Source organism: Cnephaeus nilssonii (genome assembly GCF_951640355.1).
Source record: "Cnephaeus nilssonii genome assembly, chromosome: 9".
Classification (NCBI taxonomy): Eukaryota; Metazoa; Chordata; class Mammalia; order Chiroptera; family Vespertilionidae; genus Cnephaeus; species Cnephaeus nilssonii.
Window position 1 is genome coordinate 39,497,513 of NC_137080.1, and position 24,514 is coordinate 39,522,026.

General features: G+C 41.3%; 1 protein-coding gene across 2 annotated transcripts in view; it reads right to left on the bottom strand.

Annotated features, from left to right (window-relative positions):
* The window catches only part of CRYBG1 (crystallin beta-gamma domain containing 1), a 174,176-nt gene that overhangs the window by 51,145 nt on the left and 98,517 nt on the right, over positions 1-24,514 (bottom strand). Inside the window, exon 1 of one of the 2 annotated variants that reach the window (XM_079780519.1) lies at positions 17,492-17,635. The exons of the other annotated variant lie outside the window; for it this stretch is intronic. Within the exon in view, the coding sequence (XP_079636645.1) occupies positions 17,492-17,494 (3 nt within the window). The 5' untranslated portion in view covers positions 17,495-17,635. Of the gene's footprint in view, positions 1-17,491; positions 17,636-24,514 lie in introns of those variants that run through there. 2 annotated transcript variants of the gene reach the window in all.

The following is a 24,514-nucleotide window of genomic DNA, read 5'->3' on the forward strand; positions in this document are numbered from 1 at the left end:
GAGCCCCTTTCCTGGAAGGTGAACATTCAGGGACAGTTTTTACAATATTGACTGCTTACAGGGAGATTCCCGAATCACTCTTTCAAGCAAGCTCCTTTTCATTTGACTTATATGCAGCCAGCGGGGTTTGGAAATGGTGGGAAATAAGAAAGACTGTAAAATAAAACATGGAATCAACACAGTCAGCAGCATTCATTGACCGGTCTTGGCACTGCAACCTCATGAAATTCCGCGACAGCCTAGTGAGATGCTTGTTAGTCCACAGTAGAAATAAGGAAAGTGAGGCTTGGTCAGGGAAGAGACTTCACGTGTGTGCTAGGGGTGTGGGAGGGGGGAGCAATATAGTCAGTATTCAAATCCACCCCTGCTCATTCCACTCCACCACAGGGTCCCTTTCAGAGGATGGGGAGGTGCAGTGGGCACCTCTGAGAAAGACTGCAGGTATAGATTGCAGGCCACACACACCCAGAATCGGCCCCTGAGGAAGTGCTCATGAATCAGGTTTAGTGACAAACCCCCTTCTTCAGGTTTGAGAAGCATCTGGTGGGGGCTTTGGAACTAGACAACTGCTGCATGACAATACGGGCCAATGTAGCAGCCACTGGAACTTTCCTGACTGAGAAGGTATGTTTCTAAAAATCTAACCATGCCCGAGTGGTGTGCTCAGTGGTTGAGCGTCCACCTATGAACCAGGAGATCACGGTTGGATTCCAGGTCAGGGCACATGTCTGGGTTGCTGGCTCCATCCCCAGTAGGGGGTGTGCAGAAGGCAGTGGATCAATGATTCTCTCTCATCGTTGATGTTTCTATCTCTCTCTCTCTCTTCCTCTCTGAAATCAAGAAAAAAATATATATATTTTTAAAAACTAACCAGATTTTGATTAATAATTCAATTCTTCAATTGTTATATATATTATATAGGAAGGATTCACCGTGTAAAAATACATTAACATATTTCAACTTCCTAAGGAATATATTTGGATTCTACTTAAGTCAACGGTATTACATGATTTTTAAGTGCTGTAATTTATGCCTACTGAGCCCTCCTTAGTCATTAAACACTTGCTAAGTGATTTATATAGATTCTCATCTAATCCTCCTATCAGCCCTTAAGGTAGGCAGTCTTTTTATGCTCATTGCCAAGGTTACTTATCCTTACTCAAGGTCCCACAACCAGTTGTCTTTCTAACTCCGGAGATGGAGTTCTTTGTCCATGCTGCCTGACAGGCTTCAAACATATCCTGAAGAAGTAGCAAGGAAAAGTTTGAGTCTACCAGTAGTGGCTCAATTCTAGCCCATGTCAAAAGAAAACGCCTAAGTGTATGTATTATTCTGTCCTGCTAATGATTTTGCAATCCATTTTCCCATGCAATTGAAAGACGCCTGATCAGCAGTCCTCTCTGCTCAATACAGGCTCTTCCCCACCCCCATCCCCATCCCTCCACCCCCACCAACTTTGGCTATAGCTGCTTTTTATAAAACCAGTTGCTCTTCAGAATTCAGCTCATCAACTACTTGATTCCTCTCTTTATCACCTGCCAATCTGTTCTGTCTATTGAACTTGCTAGAACTGCAGAATTTGTTTTGTTTATACATGAATGTTCACAGTAACTTCATTCATAAGAGTCAAAACTGGAAACAACGTATATGTCCATCAACTGGTAAATGGGTAAATTATGGTACATCCATACAACAGAATACTACTCAGCAATAAAAAGGATGGAACTTCTGAAACATGTAATGACATGGATAAATATAAAAAGCATTCAACTAAATAAAAGAAGCCAGACTCAAAGGTGGCATACTATGTTGGGAAGCACATGATACTTGCTTGGAAAGTTTGTAAGGAGGGCATTCTGAGAAAAGGGAAGTGTGTGGAAGGCCGCCTTGCCCTGTAAATCAGAATTCCAACTTAGGGGAGACTTAGGGGAGTGTTGAAGGCGGCGCCCCTAATTATTCCTTGACCTTTCCAAACAAGTCTGTGCAGGTGTAGACCCCTGGGTGTTTACTGGAATCCTTATGCTTAATCCCTGGATGCGCTTGCCTAGAAGACAATGTAAACACATGTGTCCTCCCAAGATTACTCACCCTACTGATTGTACCTAAAGATAAAAATTCCAATAAAAGCCTAACGAGGCAGGCAATCGAGGCTGCTTGGACCCTTGAGCCAGGCAAGCCCCTTAGCCCTCTCCCCAACAGGGAAACTGTGTCGGAGTAATCTGTTCACCCGTTGTTCAGAGGCTGCTGTCAGCCCTGGCAATACTGTATGGTTCCATTTATTTGATGTTCTAGACAAAGCAAAACTAATCTATAATCATGGAAAGTAAGTCAGTGCTTGCCTGAGGGCAAGGTGGTGGGTACTGGTGTGACTGGAAAGTATCACAAAGAACTTTGGGGAGTGATGGCAATGTTCTAACTTGATTGTGGTGATGGTTACACATGTGCACATATCTTTCCAAACTCATCAATCTGTATACTTTAAATGGGTACAATTTATATATATAAATTATATTTTAATAAACTTTATTTGAAAATAAAACTTTCCCCTGGCAAATAAAGAGCAAAAACACAATCCACCAAATGTGCACCCCTGGCTCAGGTGCATATTTCATAGTTCTTAGTCAATGACTCAAGTCATTTCAAAGGCTAGGCCCTCATTCACAAGGTAGTTCAATCTGCCCCCAAAGGGCTGGGTCCCTGTGACCTTTCAGCATCAAATCTCTATACAGGATGCTCTGAGCAGTGTTCAGAATATCCCATTCCTTTGGGGTAAAGTCCACAGTAATGTCTTTGAGGAACACCCTTCTTTCCACCCATGGATTATTTCTTTCCAGTGTTCAATGAAGAAGAATGAGAGAATGAAAAACGCAGATGGCCTGGGAGGTGTCCAGAGAGTGGCAATAGGCCCCTCCTTAAGTTGGAGCCTTTGCACATGGAGTCCTAAACCCAGCATGGGAGATCATGGACCCAACACCTTCTCCCTGAACCTTGACGATAATCTGTTAGGAAAGGGAGTGTTTTCCAAGGAGGCCCTGAGGGCCCATCAGTCTTCTTTTTGCTCCCCCAGGTTCTCCTCTGGGGATGGGCAGGGTCCTGAGGGTTCTCAGACGATAGCAGAGCCAGGCAATGCCAAGACTTCCTCTGTAGTTAGCTTTTTACCATGTGTGTACTTTCTGCCCATGTTCCTTAAGGAAGCCTGCCCACTTCACTCTGCAGAACCTCCTTGCTACTCATGTCCTGCTAGGATGAGTGCAGTCCACCACGGCACTATTTTGAGAATGGTCCATGGGTTGTATGCTGAGATCTATTTTAGTGTGCTGAGATCTACTTTGGTGTTCTTATTGGCTCCTATCAAACGTGGCTCATTAGGGGGCATGTGTAAGTGTCTATGACAAGATCATATTCCTGGCAGGGTGCAGAGGCCCAGGCATCACTGGCTGCAGTGCTGTTCTGTGATTCTCAAACGTCTTGATATAGCTGCACCTGTTATCAATAGTTGCCACGTGTATTATTATATATAATTTCAGAGATCTCTGCTATCTCATCCATCAGTGGGGAGCAAAAACTCAGGAAATAAAAGATAAACTGTTAATATGCTACCAAATTGTTAATATCCCAAAATGTCTGGACATACAGGCAAACTAGTGTGCTTACTGCATTTCACCCCCCTCAGCCCCCACTCCTGGATTCATTTTTGGAAGTTGAAGAAAAATATGTTGAGCATATTATTTGAAAATATAACTAACATATTGTTTAAAAATAAGTCTTTCATATATTTCCCACCTTTTCATTGCCCAGTGAAATATAAGCCCCTTAAGAGCAGGAAATTATGTCCTGTCTGCATTCCCAACACCTAGCACAGGGACTTAGAGCTAGACATAAATTATTTGCTGTTACTGAAGAATTAGTAACATCCATCCTCTCTTCCAAAATGGAATTACCAACACTCTTGGAGATAATATAAACATGGTTAGGTCTCAACAAAACAAAAAATAGAATAGAAATTTTTTCTGCACAAGACAGTGTGCTCAAGAATTTAGAGCTCTGTTTTGCTGAGTGAAGATTCTGCCTGGTGATGCAGCTGCTGGCACACAAACTTCGAATTCTTCAGGTTTATTGTTGGCTCCCAACCTGATTCTGACTTGAGAAAGTAGATCAAGATCTTTCTACATGTACTCACCTGTACATTCTGCTAAAATGTGGTCATTGACGTAACTCTTTTTTAAAAAATTGTGATTCCTTAAGAGCTCACTTTGTTGATTTCTAAAAGATCTTAGCTCCTTAACTTCAGTTCAGCCATGATGAAGAATGAATGAGTCCAATGGACATTATTTCAAATAATATAACTGGCATGTTACCTTGTTAATACTCACAGCATATGTGTATGTGTGCTTGCATTGGTGAGGAAATTTTTTTCTACATAGATTTTTAAAAAATGGCTTTAGTTGTATGACTTCAAAAAAATAGGAATCTAAGTTACTTCACCCTTCAAGTTTTAAAAGTAAAAGCAAGGGTTAGAAAATTCTGTTCCATAATAAGAAGAAATACTTTCGACTAAAGAATGAAAATAGAGTGAAGGGATAGGGGAGGAGAGAAAAAAGAGAAAGAGTCAAAGCTGGATAGAAAAAGCTGATGTATAATTAGGTGGAGAGAAAAACAAAAAGCAAGAAAGACTTTCATGAGGAGACATCATTGTTTCCTTACAACTTCCAGGATATTCATGCTGAAGACTTTAAGAATTAAAATTAAAATCACAGAGAGGAGGAGGGCCAAGATGGTGGCATGGATAAACATGGCTCTGGCTCCTCCAACAACCACATCAAAATTACAACTAAACTACAGAACAACCATCATTCAAAACCACCTGAAATCTGGCTGAATGGAAATCCTACAACCAGAGAAGTAAAGAAGAAGCCACATTGAAACTGGTAGGAGGGGCAGAGGTGCTGAATGAGCTGGCCTGGCACTTATTTTGGCTTTTTTTTTTTTTTTTTTTAACCAGGAGAGATATCTTGGCTGCAAAGGTCCCCGTGAGGAGCAAGGGGTCCCAGCCCCATACCTGACCCCACAGCCCAGGGTTTCAATGCAAGGAAGAGAAGCCCCTGTAACTCTGGGCTGTAAAACCCAGTGAGGATTGTGTCTCAGGGTCACTGAGGGTTGTTGGACTCCCAGGCATTCCTATTGAAGGACCAGTTCATGGACTTACTTAAACTCGCTCACTCTGAGCTCCAGCACCAGGGCAGCAGCTTGAAAGGATCCAGGGACATGCGGGGAGGAACTAAATTGTCTGGCATTAGGGCAAGAATGGGGGTCAGCTTTCTCCCAGACAAAAGTGCTGGTAGAGGTCATTGGTCCTTTGCTGAGACCTCCCTGCCACAAGGCCAACAAGCAGTTGCCATAGCTGAGTCTTCATCAACCTGGCCCACACTGTTCACCCTGCCCTGAGACCCTGCCCCACCCAGTTTTCAGCCCCACCCAAGTTATTTGAAGTGGCTTTTCCATATGAATGGCCTGTCCTGACTCAGGCTTCAGACTTGCCTAAAATCTCTCAACAAGAAATAATGTCCATTGGACTCATTCATTCTTCATCATGGCTGAACTGAAGTTAAGGAGCTAAGATCTTTTAGAAATCAACAAAGTGAGCTCTTAAGGAATCACAATTTTTTAAAAACAAGCAGCAGCTGGCCTCAGTGTACTTGCTAAATGGTCCCAGGCCTGGCACTGGCGGCAGCCTACCTTGGATCACAGCTTGGCCTCTCCTGGCTACTATTAAGCCCAACACAAGTAGCAGGGGTCTTCAGATCGCTCTGTAGCTCGTGCCAAGTGGCCCCAGTCAGGGTACAGGCAGTGGCTGACTTTGCACCTCCTGGGAGGCCCCAGAGCCAGTGCACCCAGTGGTCAGCTTCACACCATGCCAGATTACAACCTACAACATCCATGAGCATCACGCTCAAGGGGTGGACTCAGTGAGCACCAAAGCCCCACTGAAGCAAGTCCTGCTCCATAGGGGCATCTCCAGCTCAGCAGTTCTTTTGTTGTAATCATAGCAAATTGGCCTTCAAGGAACTTGGTGATAACTTCAAGGAACTTAGTGAAAGCATCAATAACACAAAAAAGGACCAGTTAGAAATGAAGGTGCACAAATGGAAATGAAGAATAATTTACAGGGATTCAACAGGAGAGTAGAGGACACTGAGAATCAAATAAGTGGTTTGGAATACAAGGAAGCAAAAAATACCAATCAGAAGAGCAAAAAGAATCCAAAAATATGAAGTCAGTGTAAGGAGCCTCTGGGACAACTTCAAGCATACCATTATTTGCATCATGGGGGTGCCAGAAGGAGATGAGAGAGAGCAAGACATTGAAAACCTATTTGAAGAAATAATGACAAAAAATAAAAATAAAAAAAGAAAGAAAACTTCCCCTATCTGGTGAAAGAAATAGACTTACAAGTCCTGGAAGTGCAGAGAGTCCCAAACAAGGAGGAACCCAAAGAGACTAACACCAAGACACATAATAATTAAAATGCCAAGGGTTGAAGGCAAAGAGAGAATCTTAAAAGCCACAAGAGAAAAGCAATTAGTTACCTATAGAGAAAGCCCATATGACTGTCAGCTGATTTCTCAACAGAAACTTTGCAGGCCATAAGGGAGTGGCCAGAAATATTCAAAATGATGAAAAGTAAGGACCTACAACCAAGATTACTCTACCAAGCAAAGCTATCATTTAGAATTGAAGGTCAGATAAAGAGCTTCACAGACAAGAAAAAATTAAAGGAATCCATCACCATCAAACCAATATTATGTGAAATGTTGAAGGGTCTTCTTGAAGGAGGAGGAGGAGGAGGAGGAGGAGGAGGAGAAGGGATTTAAAAATATGAACAATAAACTGGCAATAAATACATATCTATCAACAATTGAATCTAAAAATCAAAATAAATAAACAAGGCATCTAATGAACAAAATAAACTCTTGAATAAAATAGAACCAGAGTCATGGAAATATGGAACAGACTGATGAATCTCAGAAGGGATGGGGGGGGGGGTGGAAATTAACCACCAAATAACTTATATGCATAAATGCATTACCCATGGACACAGACAATGAATAGGGTAGTCTAGGCCTGGAGTGGGTGGGATATGAGTAGAGGGGGGCAATGGGGGAAAAAGAGGGGACATATGTAATTCTCTCAACCATAAATATTCAATAAATAAATAAACAAATAAATAAATTTAAAATCACATTTTCCCATAAGTATACAGTAGAATATCATCTCATTCTCAGAACCCCCAGATGGATAAAGTTAAATCTAACAGAGGATCTAGTCTGGCTGGGTGGCTCGGTTGATGAGAGCATGGTCCCTTATACCAAAAAGGTTGCAGATTCAACCAACTGGTGTAGATCAGTGGTTGAGCATCGACCCATGAACCAGGAGGTCATGGTTCAATTCTTGGTCAGGACACATGCCCAGGTTGTGGGCTTGGTCCCCAGTAGGAGGTGTTCAGGAGACAGCCAATTGATGATTCTCTTTTGTTATTGCTAGATCTCTCTCTCTCTCCCACTCCTTCCTCTCTCTGAAATCAATAAAAACATATTTTTTTAAAAAAAGATTGTAGGTTCAGTTCCTGGTCAGGACACACACCTAAGTTGTAAGTTCAATTCCTCAGTTGGGACACCCTTACAGAGGATTTAGTGAAAAAGTAAAGGGTTTCCTTTAAAAAATAGATTCCCAGTTCCAGGTAAATCTGTCTTTCAGTCATTTATTGTGTGATAGAAACAGAGCGAAATCTGATTGTTTAAAGCCACCGACATTTGGTCAATCAGAAAAGAAGATAAGATCATAGAATTTTGAATTGTAGGATTATTTACTCATTCATTCCACTAATAACTATGGAGAGTCTGCTTTGTGCCAGAATTTTCTCCTCACCTTAAAGAGGCAAACTGTGGCCCAAATTATTTTCCTAAGATAAAAGTCAGGCTTTTTCAAAGTTAGCTCAGTTTCTAAAAGTTGGCTCTCATTTGAAATTACACCATTAGAAAAACAAGATTTTACTTATTAGAATATGAATTATGTGCCACTACCATGAACACACTGACTGCGCAGAGTATATCACACCCATGTGGGCGATCACTCCCAGGCCTTGCCATACAATAATAGATGTGACAGAGTACAGCAGAGGCGCTCTCATATACTGTGGAGTGCTGTCTTTAAAAGCCGTTAACTCTAAAAGCAGTGTGTGCCGCATATTTCTGTTTCCTCACCCTTTTTCTGTGACCCAAGCTTTTGACCATGATGGGCTCGAGAAACTGACTCCCTTACCCTTAGGCTTTGGTTTGGTTTAGCCAGTGGAAGGCACTGGCAGAACTGAAGGGAGACGAGTCGGGTTGAAGTGGGTCTTCCCCTCCTCTCTCTGTCCTTAGGCTCTGAGTTGGGTGTAGCTGGTTTACTAGGGTGTCTGCCAGGCAGCCCTCCTCTGCAGCTACACTTCTCTCTCCAGGTTCCAGTAATTGCTTCTTCCGCTTGCCCCGTCAGACCTAGGATGGAGAGGGTGCTGGCCAGGGAGTTGCTTCCCTGTCCTTTGCTTGCGGCAGAACAAGGTTTTGTGGTGCGTGAAGCACAAATAATTTTGAGAACAAGAACACAAAATACTGGGTGACAGACTTAGGGGCAGAGCCTTGGAAGAGGCCGTGTGAGCGAAGAACCCTGAAGCTTAAGCTTCTTCCACCTCTCGTTTTCCTTAAAACCTGCCCACACTTGTCAACAACCCTTATTACCTTCCTCAGAAACCCCGGTTATGTGTGCTGATTCCTGTGCTGGAAACTAATATTGACTGTCTGTCTAATTAAGGGTAACAAGGAATGCAGAATGTTTCCCTATATGTAAATTGAACAGTTTCTCAAACATTTTCTTTTTCTCACAAAGATAACTATCATGTTGAATTAATGTGCTGTATAGTAGAGATGCATAATCATAATTTGGTGAATACTTTCTTATATGTAACTAAGAGGAGATATAGGAATTTGAAATTTATAGCAAACTATTTCTTATTGCAAAGGACCTGAATAGACACTTTTCCAAAGAGCACAAATGGCCAATAGACACATGAAAAGATGCTCAAAGTCACTAATCATCCGAGAAATACAAATTAAAACCACAATGAGACATAACCTCACACCTGTCAGAATGGCTATCATCAATAAATCCACAAAAGACAAGTGCCACCGTGGAAAATAGTATGAAATTGACTAAAAAAAAAAATGGAACTGCCTTGTGACCCAGTGATTTCACTTCTGAAGAAACCCAAAACACTGATTCAAAAGAATACACACACCCCTATGTTCACCGCAGCATTATTTACAATAGCCAAGATTTGGAAGCAGCCCAAGGCCTATCAGTAGATGAGTGGATTAAAAATATGAGTTACACAGTGGAACTTAACTTGGCCATAAAAAAGAAGAAAAATCTTACCTTTTGTGATAGCAAGAAGGGCCTAGAGGGCATTATGCTCAGTGAAATAAGCTAGTCAGAGAAAGACAAATACTATATGAATTCACTTATATGTGGAATCTAATGAACAAAATAAACAAAACAGAAACAAACTCAGATACAGAGAACAGACTGACAACTGTCAGAAGGGAAATAGATGAAGGGATTAAGCAAAAAACCGTACAAACCTCATGGACACAAACAAGAGTATGGTGATTATCAGAGGGGAAGGGGAGGGGGGAGGTAGGAAAGGGAAAAAGGGGGATAAATGGTGATGGAAGGAGACTAGACTTTCCATGGTGAGCACTCAATGAAATGTGCAGAATTGTACACTTGAAACCTATATAATTTTATTGACCAATATAACACCAATACATTCCATTAAAAATGTTTGGCAGGCCCTAGCTGGTTTTGCTCAGTGGATAGAGCATTGGCCCACGGACTGAAGGGCCCTGGGTTCGATTCTGGTCAAGGTCAAGTTTGTACCTTGGTTGCAGGTTCCCCGGCCCTCGTCCAGGTGCGTGCAGGAGGCAACCAATCAATGTGTCTTTCTCACATGGATGTTTTTCTCTGTCTCCACCTCTCCCTTCCACTCTCTCTAAAAAAAAATCAATGGAGCCTCATCCAGTTTGGCTCAGTGGATAGAGTGTTGGCCTGTGGACCAAAGGGTCCCGGTTTCAATTCCGGCCAAGGGCACGTACCTCCGTTGCAGGCTCCTCCCCTGGCCTGGCCCTGGTCAGGGCACTTGCAGGAGGCAACCAATCGATGTGTTTCTCTCACATCGATGTTTCTGTCTTTCCCTCTCTTTTCCACTCTCTCTAAAGTCAATGGGAAAATATCCTCAGGTGAGAATTAACCCCCCCAAAAAAATGTATGGCAGAAAATAGTGAATTTATTTCAAGAAAATGGAACAATCGTTATCTTTCCAATTAATATATACTTCCTAGAAATATCTCAGTTCTCTGTAATTTCTAGTGGGAATTACTGACCTCCTCGCAATTTCCAAAGAAGCAGAATGCATGCTTTACCTAGGAGAGCACGGGAACACTACTAAATGGAGATCAAAACATTTATCTTCTCAAAAATTCCTCCAGTGTCATAGGGTGTTGAGAAATTCATATAAAATAATACATGTAGACATGCTTCGAAAATCACAAAGCGCCCTAAGACAGTGATTGTTGGCATAATTAACAGCCTGATGTTTTGCTGATGTTTCATAGCCCAAGTTTAAGTTATAGAAGCTAAGTAAATAACTAATTAGATTAATTTATGATTCTCAGTTGGTGAGATGAAGATGAAAATAGTCTGAAAATAGCCATATTAGATGCCGTTTGTAAAGGAGTTCTATCAGCAGAACTTGGCATATTATTGCTTATGATCACACCTTTAATGTGTCATGACTAGAATAAAGAAAACAAGCAAAAGTCTACTTTTTAAAAAATCTTTTCCCCCAGATCATAACATATAGCATATATACAAATGGGTAGAGAGAGCCCCTTTGGATCACCCTATGTGAAATAGCACTTCATTTTCTGTAACCTTATCCTCGTTTGTCTTAATAGCACTTATCATTTCCTGCACTATACTTCATATTTATTGGTATACTTTTTTGTGTCTTTTCTTACAGAACGTTAGCTGCATGATGACAAGAATGTAGTCCTTAACCCTTTCCTAATTCATGGTACCAAGAGGCACCTCAACCGTATTTTCCAGAAATCCCTCATTCTCTCACCCATGAACAAGTCAGAGCCAGACAACAGTGTGCAGGAGAACAGCCAATGGCTTGGAGGCAATAAAGGACTTCTGAAGTCCGCAGTGAACAATTCTCAGACAGGAATAAAGGCCTGCCTCTAGCCTTCTCAAGTGATTCCCCCAAAATCCAGTTTCTGAATTACTCATCCTCTGGATTGTTTTGAGGCTTAAGTTGAGACAGGCCAGTAAGCCAGGACAAGCAAAATAGGACACCGAGACTGATAGTTAAACAAGCAGTTTGCAGCCACCTAGTAAATCCTATCTTCCCTAAACTAAGGACACTTAAGAGTAAATGGGACATTTATAATACCTTTTTAAAAATACTTTTAACAATATAGATACATTTTTTAAAGAAAATAAATAAATAAATGGTTTGCACTTCTCCTCAACCAGAAAGTAAATAGCTTATATCACCCTACCAAAGGAGACAGATAGCAGAAATAAAATTAGTGCCATTTGCCAACCACACCCAAGGACAGTGAAGTTAAGAGAATAAATCTCATTTTGGTGCATCAGCATAAAGCTGATGAATATTCTACTGATCCTCCCCTAAGACCTCCCCTAAACGCCCAGCCTTTAAAACCCCTCAAAATCGAAGGTCCCAGAGTGCACTTTCCCTCCCAGGAGCACGCCTGTGCCTCTCTCCCCCACCCCCCTTCTTTCCCCATAGGCACCCAACTCCTAAACTCTACATCTTTTAAGTTCTAAGGGACCCCAGAGGCTTGCAATCAGAGCAGCAATGGGCAGCGGCAGTTCATCTCCGGGAAACCCCTTGAACCTGTCCCCAAGGCTCCCTTCTCTCTGACTTCTTAGTGCGCCAAAGCAGACCAACCCAGGCTCATTTCCCCAGCCCTTTCTTGTTTCACTGTCGCCAGCTTTTATATATATATTGATTGATTTCAGAAAGGAAGGGAGAGAGGGAGATAGAAACATCAGTGATAAGAGAGAATCATTGATCGGCTGCCTCCTGCACGCCCCGTACTGGGGATCGAGCCTGAAACCCGGGCATGTGCCGTTGACTGGAATCGAACCCAGGATCCTTCAGTCCGCAGGCCGATGCTCTATCCACTAAGCCAAACCAGGGAGGGCACGTCCCAAGCTTGAAAAAATGTTCTCCAAAATTCACCTGGACTCGTGTTGTGAAATTTTTCCTGCATGAAGCCAAGAACCCAGACACTAGTGACCGGCTCTGGGCAGACCTGTGGAGGGCCAGGTCCCCTTTCCAGTAACAAAATGGGATGTTTGTCCAACACCTAGCACAGTATCTCAGGAAGAGACCGGGAATGGAAAAGGAGAGCTTAAAGGAAAATAAAAGAAATACATATTCATACTGGAAAGTCAGAATATATAAACCAATATAATGAAGAAAATATAAATTACCCTTTATGTATCCACCCCCAAACACCAATATTACTATTTTTTTTTCTTTTTGGCTCTTTTTGGCAGATTATATAACATCATTTTGTATATGCTGTTTGTTATATTGTTCTGGCATTATATAATGTCATTTTGTATATGCTGTTTGGTATATTGTTCTGGCATTATATAATGTCATTTTGTATAAGCTGTTTGGTATATTGGTCTTTTGCTGAAGTCATATCGATAAATACATATCTATAGTAGTATTTTTAATGGTTACACTGAGTTCCATTATGTCAATATAGCACAATGCCTACAGGTGTTCATTTATGTTATTTTCTTTTTTTTCTAATATATGTTTATTGATTTTAGAGTGGAAGGGAGAGGGAGAGAGATAGAAACATCAATGATGAGAGACAGTCATTGATTGGCTGCCTCCTGAACGCCCCACACTGGGGATTGAGCCCGCAACCCGGGCATGTGCCCTTGACTGGAACTGAACCTGGGACGCTTCAGTCTGCAGGCCGATGCTCTATCCACTGAGCCAAACCAGCTACGGCTCATTTATGTTATTTTCAATGCATTTCAGACTTCAGAGAAGATATTTGTAGCTTACCTCTACACATATTCCTAACTATTTGCATAGGATACATTCCTAATTAGTAATCAAGAAATGAAAAGAAAAACCATTGCCCAGCTGGGGTGGCTCAGTAGTTGAGCATCAACCCATGAACCAAGAGGTCACAGGTTGTGGAGTCCATCCCCAGTGGTGGGTATGCGAAAGTCAGTTAATCGATGTTTCTCTCTCATGGATTTCTATTTTTCTATCTCTCTCTCTTCCCTCTCTCTAAAATCAATTTAAAAAAAAGGGGGGGGTGGGGAGAAAAGGAAAACCATAATGAGATATCTTTACACATCCACCATATTGGAAAATAGTTAAAAAGACCAATAATAGAGAGGATGTGAAGCAATAGGAACTGTGATCAGAATGTAAATTGGCACCACTACTTTGGAAAACACTTGGCATTATATAACATGCATATTCTATGAGCAAGCAATTCCTCTCAGTGTAGTCTCTAGAGCAGCAGTTCTCAAAAGTTTAGTTTCAGGACCCCTTTACATTCCTAAAAATTAAGGACCTCAAGAGCCTTTGTTTAGGTAGGCTATATCTACCAATATTTATCAGGTTAGACATTAAAACTGAGCAATTTTTAAAGTTCAGCACTACTCAGGACACATTCTATTAACCATCAGAATGTCATGTTGCCTCTGGCTCTCCACTGCACACTTGTGAGAGCATGAGCAGGAAAGGCTAATAGCATCTCAGCATTATTATGAAAATAGTTTCGACATATGGACACCTCTGAAAGATCTCAGGAAGCCCCAAGGGTTCCCAGGCCTCACTTTGAGAACTGCTACCCTCCGGAAGCTCATAAACATCGTTTCAGTACATATGCACAAGAATGTTCATAGCAGTGCTGCTTGTAATAGCCCCCAATAAGAAACAGACCCAGAGTCCATCAACAGTAAAATAAATAAGTTAACTGTAGTGCATTTATAAAAATAGAACACAGATATAGAAATGAATGAACTTCAGTTGCACACAATTGATAGATGAATTTTATGAACATAATGTTGATCAAAAGAATGCACACAAAAATGAAAGCATAAATATATAATTCCATTTATATGAAATTCAAAGACAGGAAAACTAGTTTGCATTGTCTGTGGATATATTCTTAGTGGTTCTCCCTGGTGGGGTAGAGCCTCTCTTTAAATTTTTATATTTTATCCATCGTGGGTTTTTTCCCATTAACTTTTCTTTTTAAAAACATTTCAATAAAATATTAATTATCTTGATTACTGAGGTTTTTGGCACCCTCTTAATCTCTGCTCCTAAGGCGAGTGCCCACTCCCCTCACCCTAGTACTGGTCCTGGTGATGAGGGAGGGGTGGGAGGAGTGACCAGAAAGAGACCTCAAGAGACGCTATTTTTTGACCTGCACCTAGTTATACCGGTGCTTGCTTTATAAATATTCATTACATCTTATATTTATATTTTATACACTTTTCTGATGCATGCTACATTTTACAATAAAGCATTTCTTTGTTTTTTAATGGCATCAAACATGTTTTATATATTTATTGGCATTTTAAAAAACTTTGGGTATTTTATTTATAAACCAAGACTTGGCCTTTTATTTTTACTCTTCTGTGATTTATTTCAGCTAGAAATTCTTTTTTTTTTTAAATATATTTTTACTGATTTTAGAAAGGAAGGGAGAGAGAGATAGAAACATCAATGATGAGAGAGGATCACTGATTAGCTGCCTCCTGCATGCCCCCTACAGGGAATCGACCCACAACCCACGCATGTGCCCTGACTGGGAATCGAACCGTGACCTCCTGGTTCATAGGCTGACACTCAACCACCGAGCCACACTGACTGGGCTCAGCTAACAATTCTTAAGAAGCAACTATGAGCCAGGGACCTCGTAACAGTCCTGAAAGGTGGTAACTGTCATACTTATCTCACATTTGATAAAACTGCCGGGTAAAAAATAATTTAAGTGATTGCCTAAGGTCATGCACAGCTGGTGGGACCAGAAGATGCACATTCCTCTCCTATTTCCTGCTCTGGTCCTTTTGGTGGGGCGGCGGAGGGGGAGAGGTACAAGGATGGGAAATGGACAGTGGAAACCAAGGAGTAGGGCTGGCGGGGGGGGGGGGGGGGCAGCTCCAAAGGAGCCCAGAGAACAGCACTGGAACTATCAAACTGGGGAGAAATTCACCTGCAGCTCATGGGGCCTATACATTATGGGTTTTCGTTCAGTGTCTGATATCTTTCTCCATTCCCTGCGTCTTCTGGCCCTCTCACTCCCCTGCTTCCTGCCCTCAGGAAAATCCACTTGATTTCCCCCTGTGGAATTTAATCCAGTTCTTCACTCCTCCACTAGATTGTCCTGGGGGGATTGGGAGTCTGTGAGAAAGTTGCTGCTCCCTCAGATTTGCAAAGTAAAACATTGCATCACCCTCTCGCCACTCTGTTCCTGGCAGGCAGCGTGAGCCGGATGCCTCCTCTCTGCCTCAGCTTGCAGGTTTGGATTGCATTTTGCAAACACTAGTCCTGTACAGGCTTGAGGCCGACAAGCCTGTGCATCCAGGTTGAGCGCTGCCCTAGTTCTGTTTTGCCTGGAGACACAGGCAGCAGGTTCCTGCCCACTTCAACATTTGAATGAAAATGAAAATGTCCGTCTCACTGGCCACTATTAGCACCTGCAGTGCCTTCCATGCACCTTTATTTCACATTGCAGGGAAATTAAGGGAGAAACAACCTTCAAAATTACCAGCCTGGCCAATATACCTCCTCCTGCAGCTCTACCCCCACTGCTCCGGCTTGCTTACCAATGGACGTAGGCTACAGCTCAATTAATCTGTGTAGTACATTTCTTAGATATTTATGATTAAGTATTAAAAAATGATTGACCAAAATGTCGTAAAATTCACTTATTAAACTTAAAATGCATTTTGGAGGTTCATAGTCAAGATGCTCTTAAACCTAGGTGTTTACTTTTTAAAAATTTGCCAAATCATTTTATTTTTATTTTATTTATTAATGTTTTTGTTTTGTTTTGTTTTTGTTAATCTTCACCCAAGGATATTTTCCCATTGATTTTTAGAGAGAGTGGAAGGGATGGGGAGAGCCAGCGAGAGAGAAACATCGATGTAAGAGAGACAAATCAATTGGTTGCCTCCCACATGAGCCCCGGCCAGGGCTGGGGATCAGATCGAGCCTGCAACTGAGTTAGGTGGCCTTAACTGGAATCGAACTCAGAACTCTTCAGTCCACGGGCCGACGCTTTATCCACTGAGCCAAACCGGCTAGGGTGCCAAATCATTTTAAAAAGGCATTTCTTATAAAAACACAAGGTATTAAATCTGTGAAGATTAGGAGCTCATCTCTTAATGTAAAGACTGTTTGACAGAGTAATTATGAAGCCATTGTGACTAAAATATCAAGGAAAGAAAATGGTGGCAGTAATGTCCAACACATATTTGGGGCTTTATATTTATGCCTCTATGATCAAACTACTGAGCAACATTTAATAGACCTTACATAAACCTATTTTTCTTAAAAGTTTACAAGATTGCTTTTTTCTCATAACTTATTTTAAGCCATAGCACTTCTTGAATGATGGGGTTGTAAGAAGCTGAGGCCCATAAATTTCTGTGTCCTAATAAAACCTCGTTTGGGGAAAGTATGTGCAATACATAATAACTTGTTATGGGGACAACGCCCACTGGAGAACACATTTGAAAGACAACCTACATTTTAAAATAATGTGTAACAGAGTTCTACGTTCTCTTACCATGAAGACAAATACAGATCATTCCTTACTCTCAATACAATGCTTCCCAAGGAGTGTATTCCAAGGGGCTGGACACCAGTTTGCCCTTGACATTCGGAAAAGAGGCGGGGAGAAAAGATTTTTTTTTTTTAACTGAAGGGGGGAGGGGGGAAGGAGAGGATTAACTAAATTCTTTATAGCACACTCAACAACAGGTCTATAGAACTGACAGTGTAAGGCTGGCAGGTGGAACGAACTCAAATATATTAACTCAAATACAGCTTGTCAAAGATTACCGGCAGTATTTTGAAGATCACATACTAGGCATTTTCACTTCTACTTCAAGCCAAAGTCCCCCAGGGTTCTCAGCCTCCCATTATATTCCTTCTACTCACTATTGCTTACATTTTTTAAGCCCAGAGAATATGCCAGCTCTGGACAATAAACACATTGTGAAGTTAATTGATGTCATTAATAATACAATGTAAGTTCAAAAGAAAGTCTTAGTCAATGAAGAGATAACAAAAGTCCAGTTAGTTTCTTACCATGATGTTGCTTCTTTTTTGCTTTCTAGAGAACCACCAAGAGAATATGAGAAGAAAAATGTAGCTGTTCAGGCATTACCAATATCAATCTTCTGACTTCTCAAAATAGCCCCATCTAGTCTTCCTCCTTCCAGCCTGCCCAGTTTAACTCTCACCAGCTCCCTCTCCAGCCCTGCTGCTCCCTCCCAGAGGCTGAGCTGAATGACAGGTACTGACTGTTATGGGGAAAGCACATTTAATAAGGGTGTGTTTGATTCAAGGGTTGCAAGGGTTACAGAGGTGCGCCCTTCTTGGGGTGTGACACTGAGCCATAGTGGCTGAAAAGGCAACAGAGGAAGTTTTGAGAAAGTTTTCCTGCATGCATTAAATTATATGGAAACCCTGAACACAGGAAATAGGAAGTAGAAAGCAAGAAGGATATTTTAGCTTTAATTTTCTTCTTCTAGTGGACAACGTCAACTTTTTTAATGCTGAGTTTTTGCTGGGTCTTGTTTTAACTCCAGCTTTTGTATAGTTATGCTTTTTAAAAAAGATATAAATTATATCCCATAAGCCACATACCATGTAACATTACAAAAAATATGAGTACAACATAATAAAAAAGGCAAAAATGATGCCCACCTCATTAAAACCCAAATACTTGATATCTATATTCATCAATAAATATGTCAGTAATTATCATAACATTTGCTCCATTTGTTTCTAGTTTGCATAAGTCTTACCAGAGGTTTTCAGTATTTGGTAACAAGTTTCATTCTTCAACAAAATAGTCACACTACGATTAGATTTTTAATTACTTAAATTATGATTAGGTGATAGAAATCAGAAAAAAAAATGCTCTCCTATTTTTTTCATCATGACCATCAGTATTAGAAACATTTATTAAAAACCTACTGGCTCATGTCAATGTGCAAACATATATTATTGATGATGGTGAGTGTATATTTGAGGTGCTATTCTTTTTTATAATTTTAATTTTAGTTTAAATTATGGTAAAAAGCATATAACAAAATGTACCATCTTAATCATTTTTAGGTGTACAGTTCAGTAGTGTTAACGATTTTCACCTTGTTGTGCCACAGAGCTAACTTTTTCATCTCGCAAAACGGAAACTATACCTATTAAACAACTCTCCATTTTCCCCTCTCCCTAGCCCCGGAAAGCCACCATGCTCATTTCTGTCTCTATGAGTTGGACTACTCTAGGTACCAAACATAGAGTGTTTTTGTCTCTTTTTGACCGGCTTATTTCACTAAGCACAATATCCTCAAGGTTTGTTCATGTTGTAGCATGAGACAGGATTTCCTCCTTTTTTAAGGTTAAATAATATTCCATTGTATGTATGTACCAACTTTTTTTATTCATTCATCTGTTAGTGGACATTTGGATGGCTTCCATCTCTGAGCTATTGTGAATAATGCTGCAATGAATACAGTATGCAAATATCTCTTTTAGGTCCTACCTTTAATTCTTTTGGATTTATTCCCAGAAGTGGGATTGCTGGATCAAAAAGGAATTGTATGTTTAATTTTTTGAGGAACCTTCATGCTAGACTTTCCATAGTAGCTGCACCATTTTTACATTCCCATCAACAGTGCTCAGTGATTCCAATTTCTCCACATCTTCACTAACACTAGGTATTTTTATTTTTATTTTTATATTGGCCATCCTAATGGGTATGAGGTGTATCTCACTATGGTTTTGATGGACATTTCTGTAATAACCAGTGATGTTAAACATCTTTTCATATGCGTGTATTTGTAGTTCTTCTTTGGAGAAATGTCTATTCAAGTCCTTTGCTCATTTTTAAAATCAGAATATTTTTTCTTTTGTTTTTGAGTAAGAAAGCTATTCTTTTTAAAAAATTTATTGATTGATTAGAGAGAGAGGAAGAGAGAAACATCAATTTGTTGTTCCACTTATTTATGCATTCATTAGTTGATTTTTTAAAAAGATTTTGTATTGATTTTTGCAGAGAAAGGAAGGGAGAGGGAGAGAGCAAAACACCAATCTGTTGTTTCTCCTGTATGCACCTCTACCAGGAATCCAGCCTGCAACCCAGCCATGTGCCCTGACCGGGAATCAAACCAGCAACCTTTGGCACATGGAACAATGCTTCAACCAACTGAGCCACACAGGCCAGGGCCATTGGTTGATTCTTTTATGTGCCCTCAGGGTGGATTGAACCTACAAACTTGGCTTATTAGGATGATGCTCTAACCAACTGAGCTACCTGGTCAGAGCAGAGAGCTATTCTTTTTTTTCTTTTTTTTTTTTTAAAAATATATATATTATTGAATTTTTACAGCGAGGAAGGGAGAGAGACAAAGAGTTAGAAACATCGATGAGAGAGAAACATCAACCAGCTGCCTCCTGCACACTCCCTACTGGGGATGTGCCGGAAACCAAGGTACATGCCCTTGACCGGAATCGAACCTGGGACCCTTGAGTCCGCAGGCCAATGCTCTATCCACTGAGCCAAACCGGTCAGGGCCTCTTTTTTTCTTTTTTTTTTAGCTTTTATATTTATTTGTTTGTTTGTTTATTGTCTAAAGTTTTACATATGTCTCCTTTCCCCCCAATTGACTCCCCCCTTCCCCCCAGCCATTCCCACCCCGGGCAAGCCCCACAGGCAGAGAACTATTCTTAAGAAGAGTTATAAGAAGTAATAACTATACCTATTTTTAAAATGTATTACAAATTTACCTAGGCTTGGCAGAAAACAATTCACTTTCTGCTGGTCTAAACTCAGTGATGATTTCCTCTATATTGTCTATGTAAAAAGATAAAATTTGAATAGTTTGAGAGTTAAAATCTCCTAAAGTAAAGAAAAAGGAAGTTATCTTAAATAATCACTCAAAAATATTAAAAGGTGCCCAGCTGGTATGGCTCAGAGGTTGAGGTGTGATTCCCAGTCAGGGCACATGCCCAGGTTATGGGCTAGATCCCCAGTGGGGGATGTGCAGGAGGCAGCTGATCAATGATTCTCTCTCATTGTTGATGTTTCTATCTCTCTCTCCCTCCCTGCCTCTCTCTCTAAAATCAATAAAAACATTTATAAATATTAAAAGGTTATTTCTGAAAACTCAATGGTCATTTGCCAACCATAACTACACACCCATGGTTACAGAGGGCTCTCATCATTTATTCATTCAATAGCATTAATTGGTTGCCAGGTCTATGTCAGTTTCAAGGATAAAAAGACAGTCTCTGCCATCAAGGAACTCACAATTTGAGGTAAAAGGGAATGAAGGAAGATAGGTGTGTGAAGGAGTGTAAGGTGATGTTATTGTTTAGAGGTATGTATGGGATGCAGTGGGCATATGATAATAGCTACCATTTATGGCTGAGCTGTGTAGAAAAAGTAGTGCTTTAGCACTAGCTGGTTTGGCTCAGTGCATACAGTGTGGGGCTGTGGACTGAAAGGTCCCAGGTTTGATTACGGTCAAGGGAACATACATCGGTTGCAGACTCAATCCCTGGCCCTGGTTGGGGGAAGTGCGGGAGGCAACCAATTGATGTGTCTCACTCACATCGATGTTTCTCTCTCTCTCTCTGTTTATCCCCCCTCCCTTCCACTCTCTCTAAAAATCAATGTAAAAATATCCTTGGATGAGGATTTTTTTAAAAAAGTAGTACTTTATTGAAGGGGTCGCATTTGAATTAATATTTAAAATGCATGCATCCTAGCACTGGACTTTTCTTTCTTTGTTCCTTTCTTTCTAAAGAAGTATTATAACTGGTAACAGATAAAACTCTTATAATCTAATATTAATTCTGTGGAAATCATTTATATTAAAAACATTTATGGTATTTAGTTCTGTGGCTATACATATTCTTGACAACATAATCTGAAAATAAGAATTTTTCTACTGATCCAACCTGGATAGAAAAAAACAATGAAATAATTACCATCTTCTATAGGGTACCTACAACATATTCACTATGTAAAGGATAGAGAATATAAGGCTTATTTTGACTTCTAGAAGTTTATAGACTTGTCTATAAAACAACCAATGTGCAGACAGGCATATAATTAAATGCTAAAATGTGCAGAAGAAACATGTGTAATGCTTTAAGAGTTCAAAGAGTAAAAGGCCAGTGAGGGTGTGCCAGAAGACCGCAGGAAGGGCAAGCCTTGAAAGATAGATTTAACGAGACAAGAGTTGAGGAATGGCATTCCAGGTGAGGGGAAGAGCCTGCAGAAAGGCTATGTAGTGACAACAGGCAGAGGGGGCTCAGGGGAGTGACGAGACATGTTGGAGGTCGGTGGGATAAGTGGAAGGTTGAATAAGTGAGATTAACCTAGGTTGGGGAGGGCCTTGCCAGGCATGTCAGGAAGGTGGGAAGCTGTGGGAAACATGAGATCTTTGCAGGTTCCCGAGCAAGGAGGTGACGTGATCCAAGCAGTGTTGAAGGAAGACAAGCAAGGCAGCCTTCGGTGGGCCCAGCTGGACAGGGACCTGAAGGGAAGGGCCAAGGGGCCTGAAGTGACCACAAATTGTGGAAATAGAAGAAAAGAAAGACTGAGGGAAAGAAGACCCCGCTTTGAGAGTGCTGAATCCAAAGCACCTCATAATGCCGCCTCAAGGCCCGTGTGAACGCTGGGGAAGTGCCATCGGAGGGGTCAGGAGACTGGCTTGGGTCCTGGAGAACTTAAGAGACAGTTAATATTTCCCAATGGAAATGTCCACAAACCACGTAGAGTGGGCCTAGAACTCGTTTTCATTCTCAGAGCTATACCTCTATATTTTCTCTGAACTCTAAACCAGCCACATATGAGATCACATTTGGGTAGGTAAAATTTAAGTGACAGTTTATAACAGGCATTGCTGGCTCTACCCTGGGGCAATAAGTGCCATTATTTCCCGTAAAAGACACATTTCTCTGTGGCCAGCTTCCAGCAGCATTTTCCAGTTCTGATCAGGAGTCAGCCCTTTTGCAGGAAGCCTCTCCACTGGAGGTTCCTGCTGAGCCACCTTGCAGTGAGTTCATTAATAAGCCTAAGTAATAATTACTCTGACATGACCGTGGTTACTTCATCTTTTTGTTTAAATAAAGTGTTTTGGGGGGGAGGTTATGCTTTGTGATTATCATAATGAATGAAGTAAAAACAGCAAGCCTGCAGTTTTATTTTAAAACAAACCAATGAAATCCTCTGACAGGAGGAGACTTCATTAAATTCACATCCGGCAGAGATGAGAGGAAGAGCTGCCAGTTTTAATTATTTTTCAGGCTCACTCGGGTATAGTACCATTTCATTAGTACACATTCTTTTTTAAAGTGAGCAATGAGCCTGGCTGGTGTGGCTCAGTGGTTGAGCATCGACCTATGAACCAGCAGGTCACAGTTGGATTCCTGGTCAGGGCACATGCCTGGGTTTCAGGCTCGATCCCCAATGTGGGGCATGAAGGAGGCAGCCGATCAATGAGTCCCTCTCATCACTGATGTTTCTTTCTCTCTCTCCCTCTCCCTTCCTCTCTGAAATCAATTAAAAAAAAAAAAAGTATTGTTGTTTTTTAAAAAGTGAACACTGAAAAAACGGTCATGTGCTCTGCTTACCACTAGCAACAGGACTTTTTCCCCAGGGTATGGGGAAAGGCATGAGAATTTGGCACACCTTCTCCTGCCTACCCCTCAGTCAAATTCCCTACCAGTCATTTCAGCTTTGAGGACTTTTGCCACACACTCATTCTTCCTCTACCAGTGTGAATCTGTATTCTGGAGCAGGAAAGCAGGTTTGGGTGAAAAATTCCTGTCCCAGACTCCATGACTGGATCTTGGCAGAGCACAGAGGTGGGGCTGGATGCAAAAGAAAGCAGAATTGCCAACCCTTGACTTTCCTCCCACATTGGTTGGCCCTGCCCTTCCATATCACTTTAGAAAAAAATCATGTAAACATATTTCAGCTATTAGTCACTGACAATGTGCATATAAATAAGTAGAGAGCATGTGTTCACAGGGCCCAACACATCTTCCCAGTGCAAATAGTCAGTATTTGAGCTTTAAAGATTTCTAAAAGAAACCATCTTTAAATTGCCATCCTTTATTGTGTTTTTTTTTTAATCTACTCAATCTATTATTATATTAGGTTTCAACTAGTTCTTCTTTTATGACTCCCCCTGGTGAGATATTCCCCTCATAAACTGAACTACAGAATTTTATTTCTATCATAAGTCAGAGCATGTTGGTCCCCTGCTTAAAATCCCCCCATGGCTTCCACTATGTTGAGAAAGAAATTCAAAGCTCTTACAATGGCCCCAAGCCCCAGTGTGATCTGACCCCTGCCTACCTCTCTGCTAGGCTCTGCCTCATTCCCTTCCTCCTCAACCATGCCCAGGGCCTCTATATTGCTGCTCTTTCTTCGGGAACTCCCTTCTCCCAGACCGCCGCATGGCCTTCTTCACTCAATTCAAGCCTCTTCCGAGAGGCTTTCTGGGACCGCCCCTCCTTCTAAAATAGCATCCCCCATCATTTCTGCTCCCTTTGCCTGTGCTCCTTCTCCCCCATAACCTATCACTAGCTAACAATATACTGTAAATCTATTTGATTTAACCTCCGTCCTCCTGTCAGAATGTAAGCCCCTCAAGAGCAAGGACTTTATCAATCTTATTCACCCTAAAAAGCCAGTGTCTGAAAGAGCTGGCTCATAATAGACATCTCACATCTATAAAATGTACTTCAATGACATCAGCTGAATGAATACATACATTTCACAGATTTTTTCTAAAGTGAAAGGCTTGAAGTCTGACCTGTTCAGCACACAAATGCCTGGCTGGGGAGAAGGGTATTGGTCAGGTCCTATAAGAAAGTACAGGAAGAGTGGGATGATTTGTAGGACGCAGAGAATCCATGAGAGCAGTGCCCTACTCCAGGGCAACGAAGAAATCTGAAGGGCAAAGAGGGAGCAGATACCAGACAGGCTGTGCTGAGAGGTCACCCAGGAGCTGAGGGGCATGGCCAGCCTGCAGCAACCCTACAGAGAGGGATCCCAGAGAACCAATGCCCACATTACCCCCACCC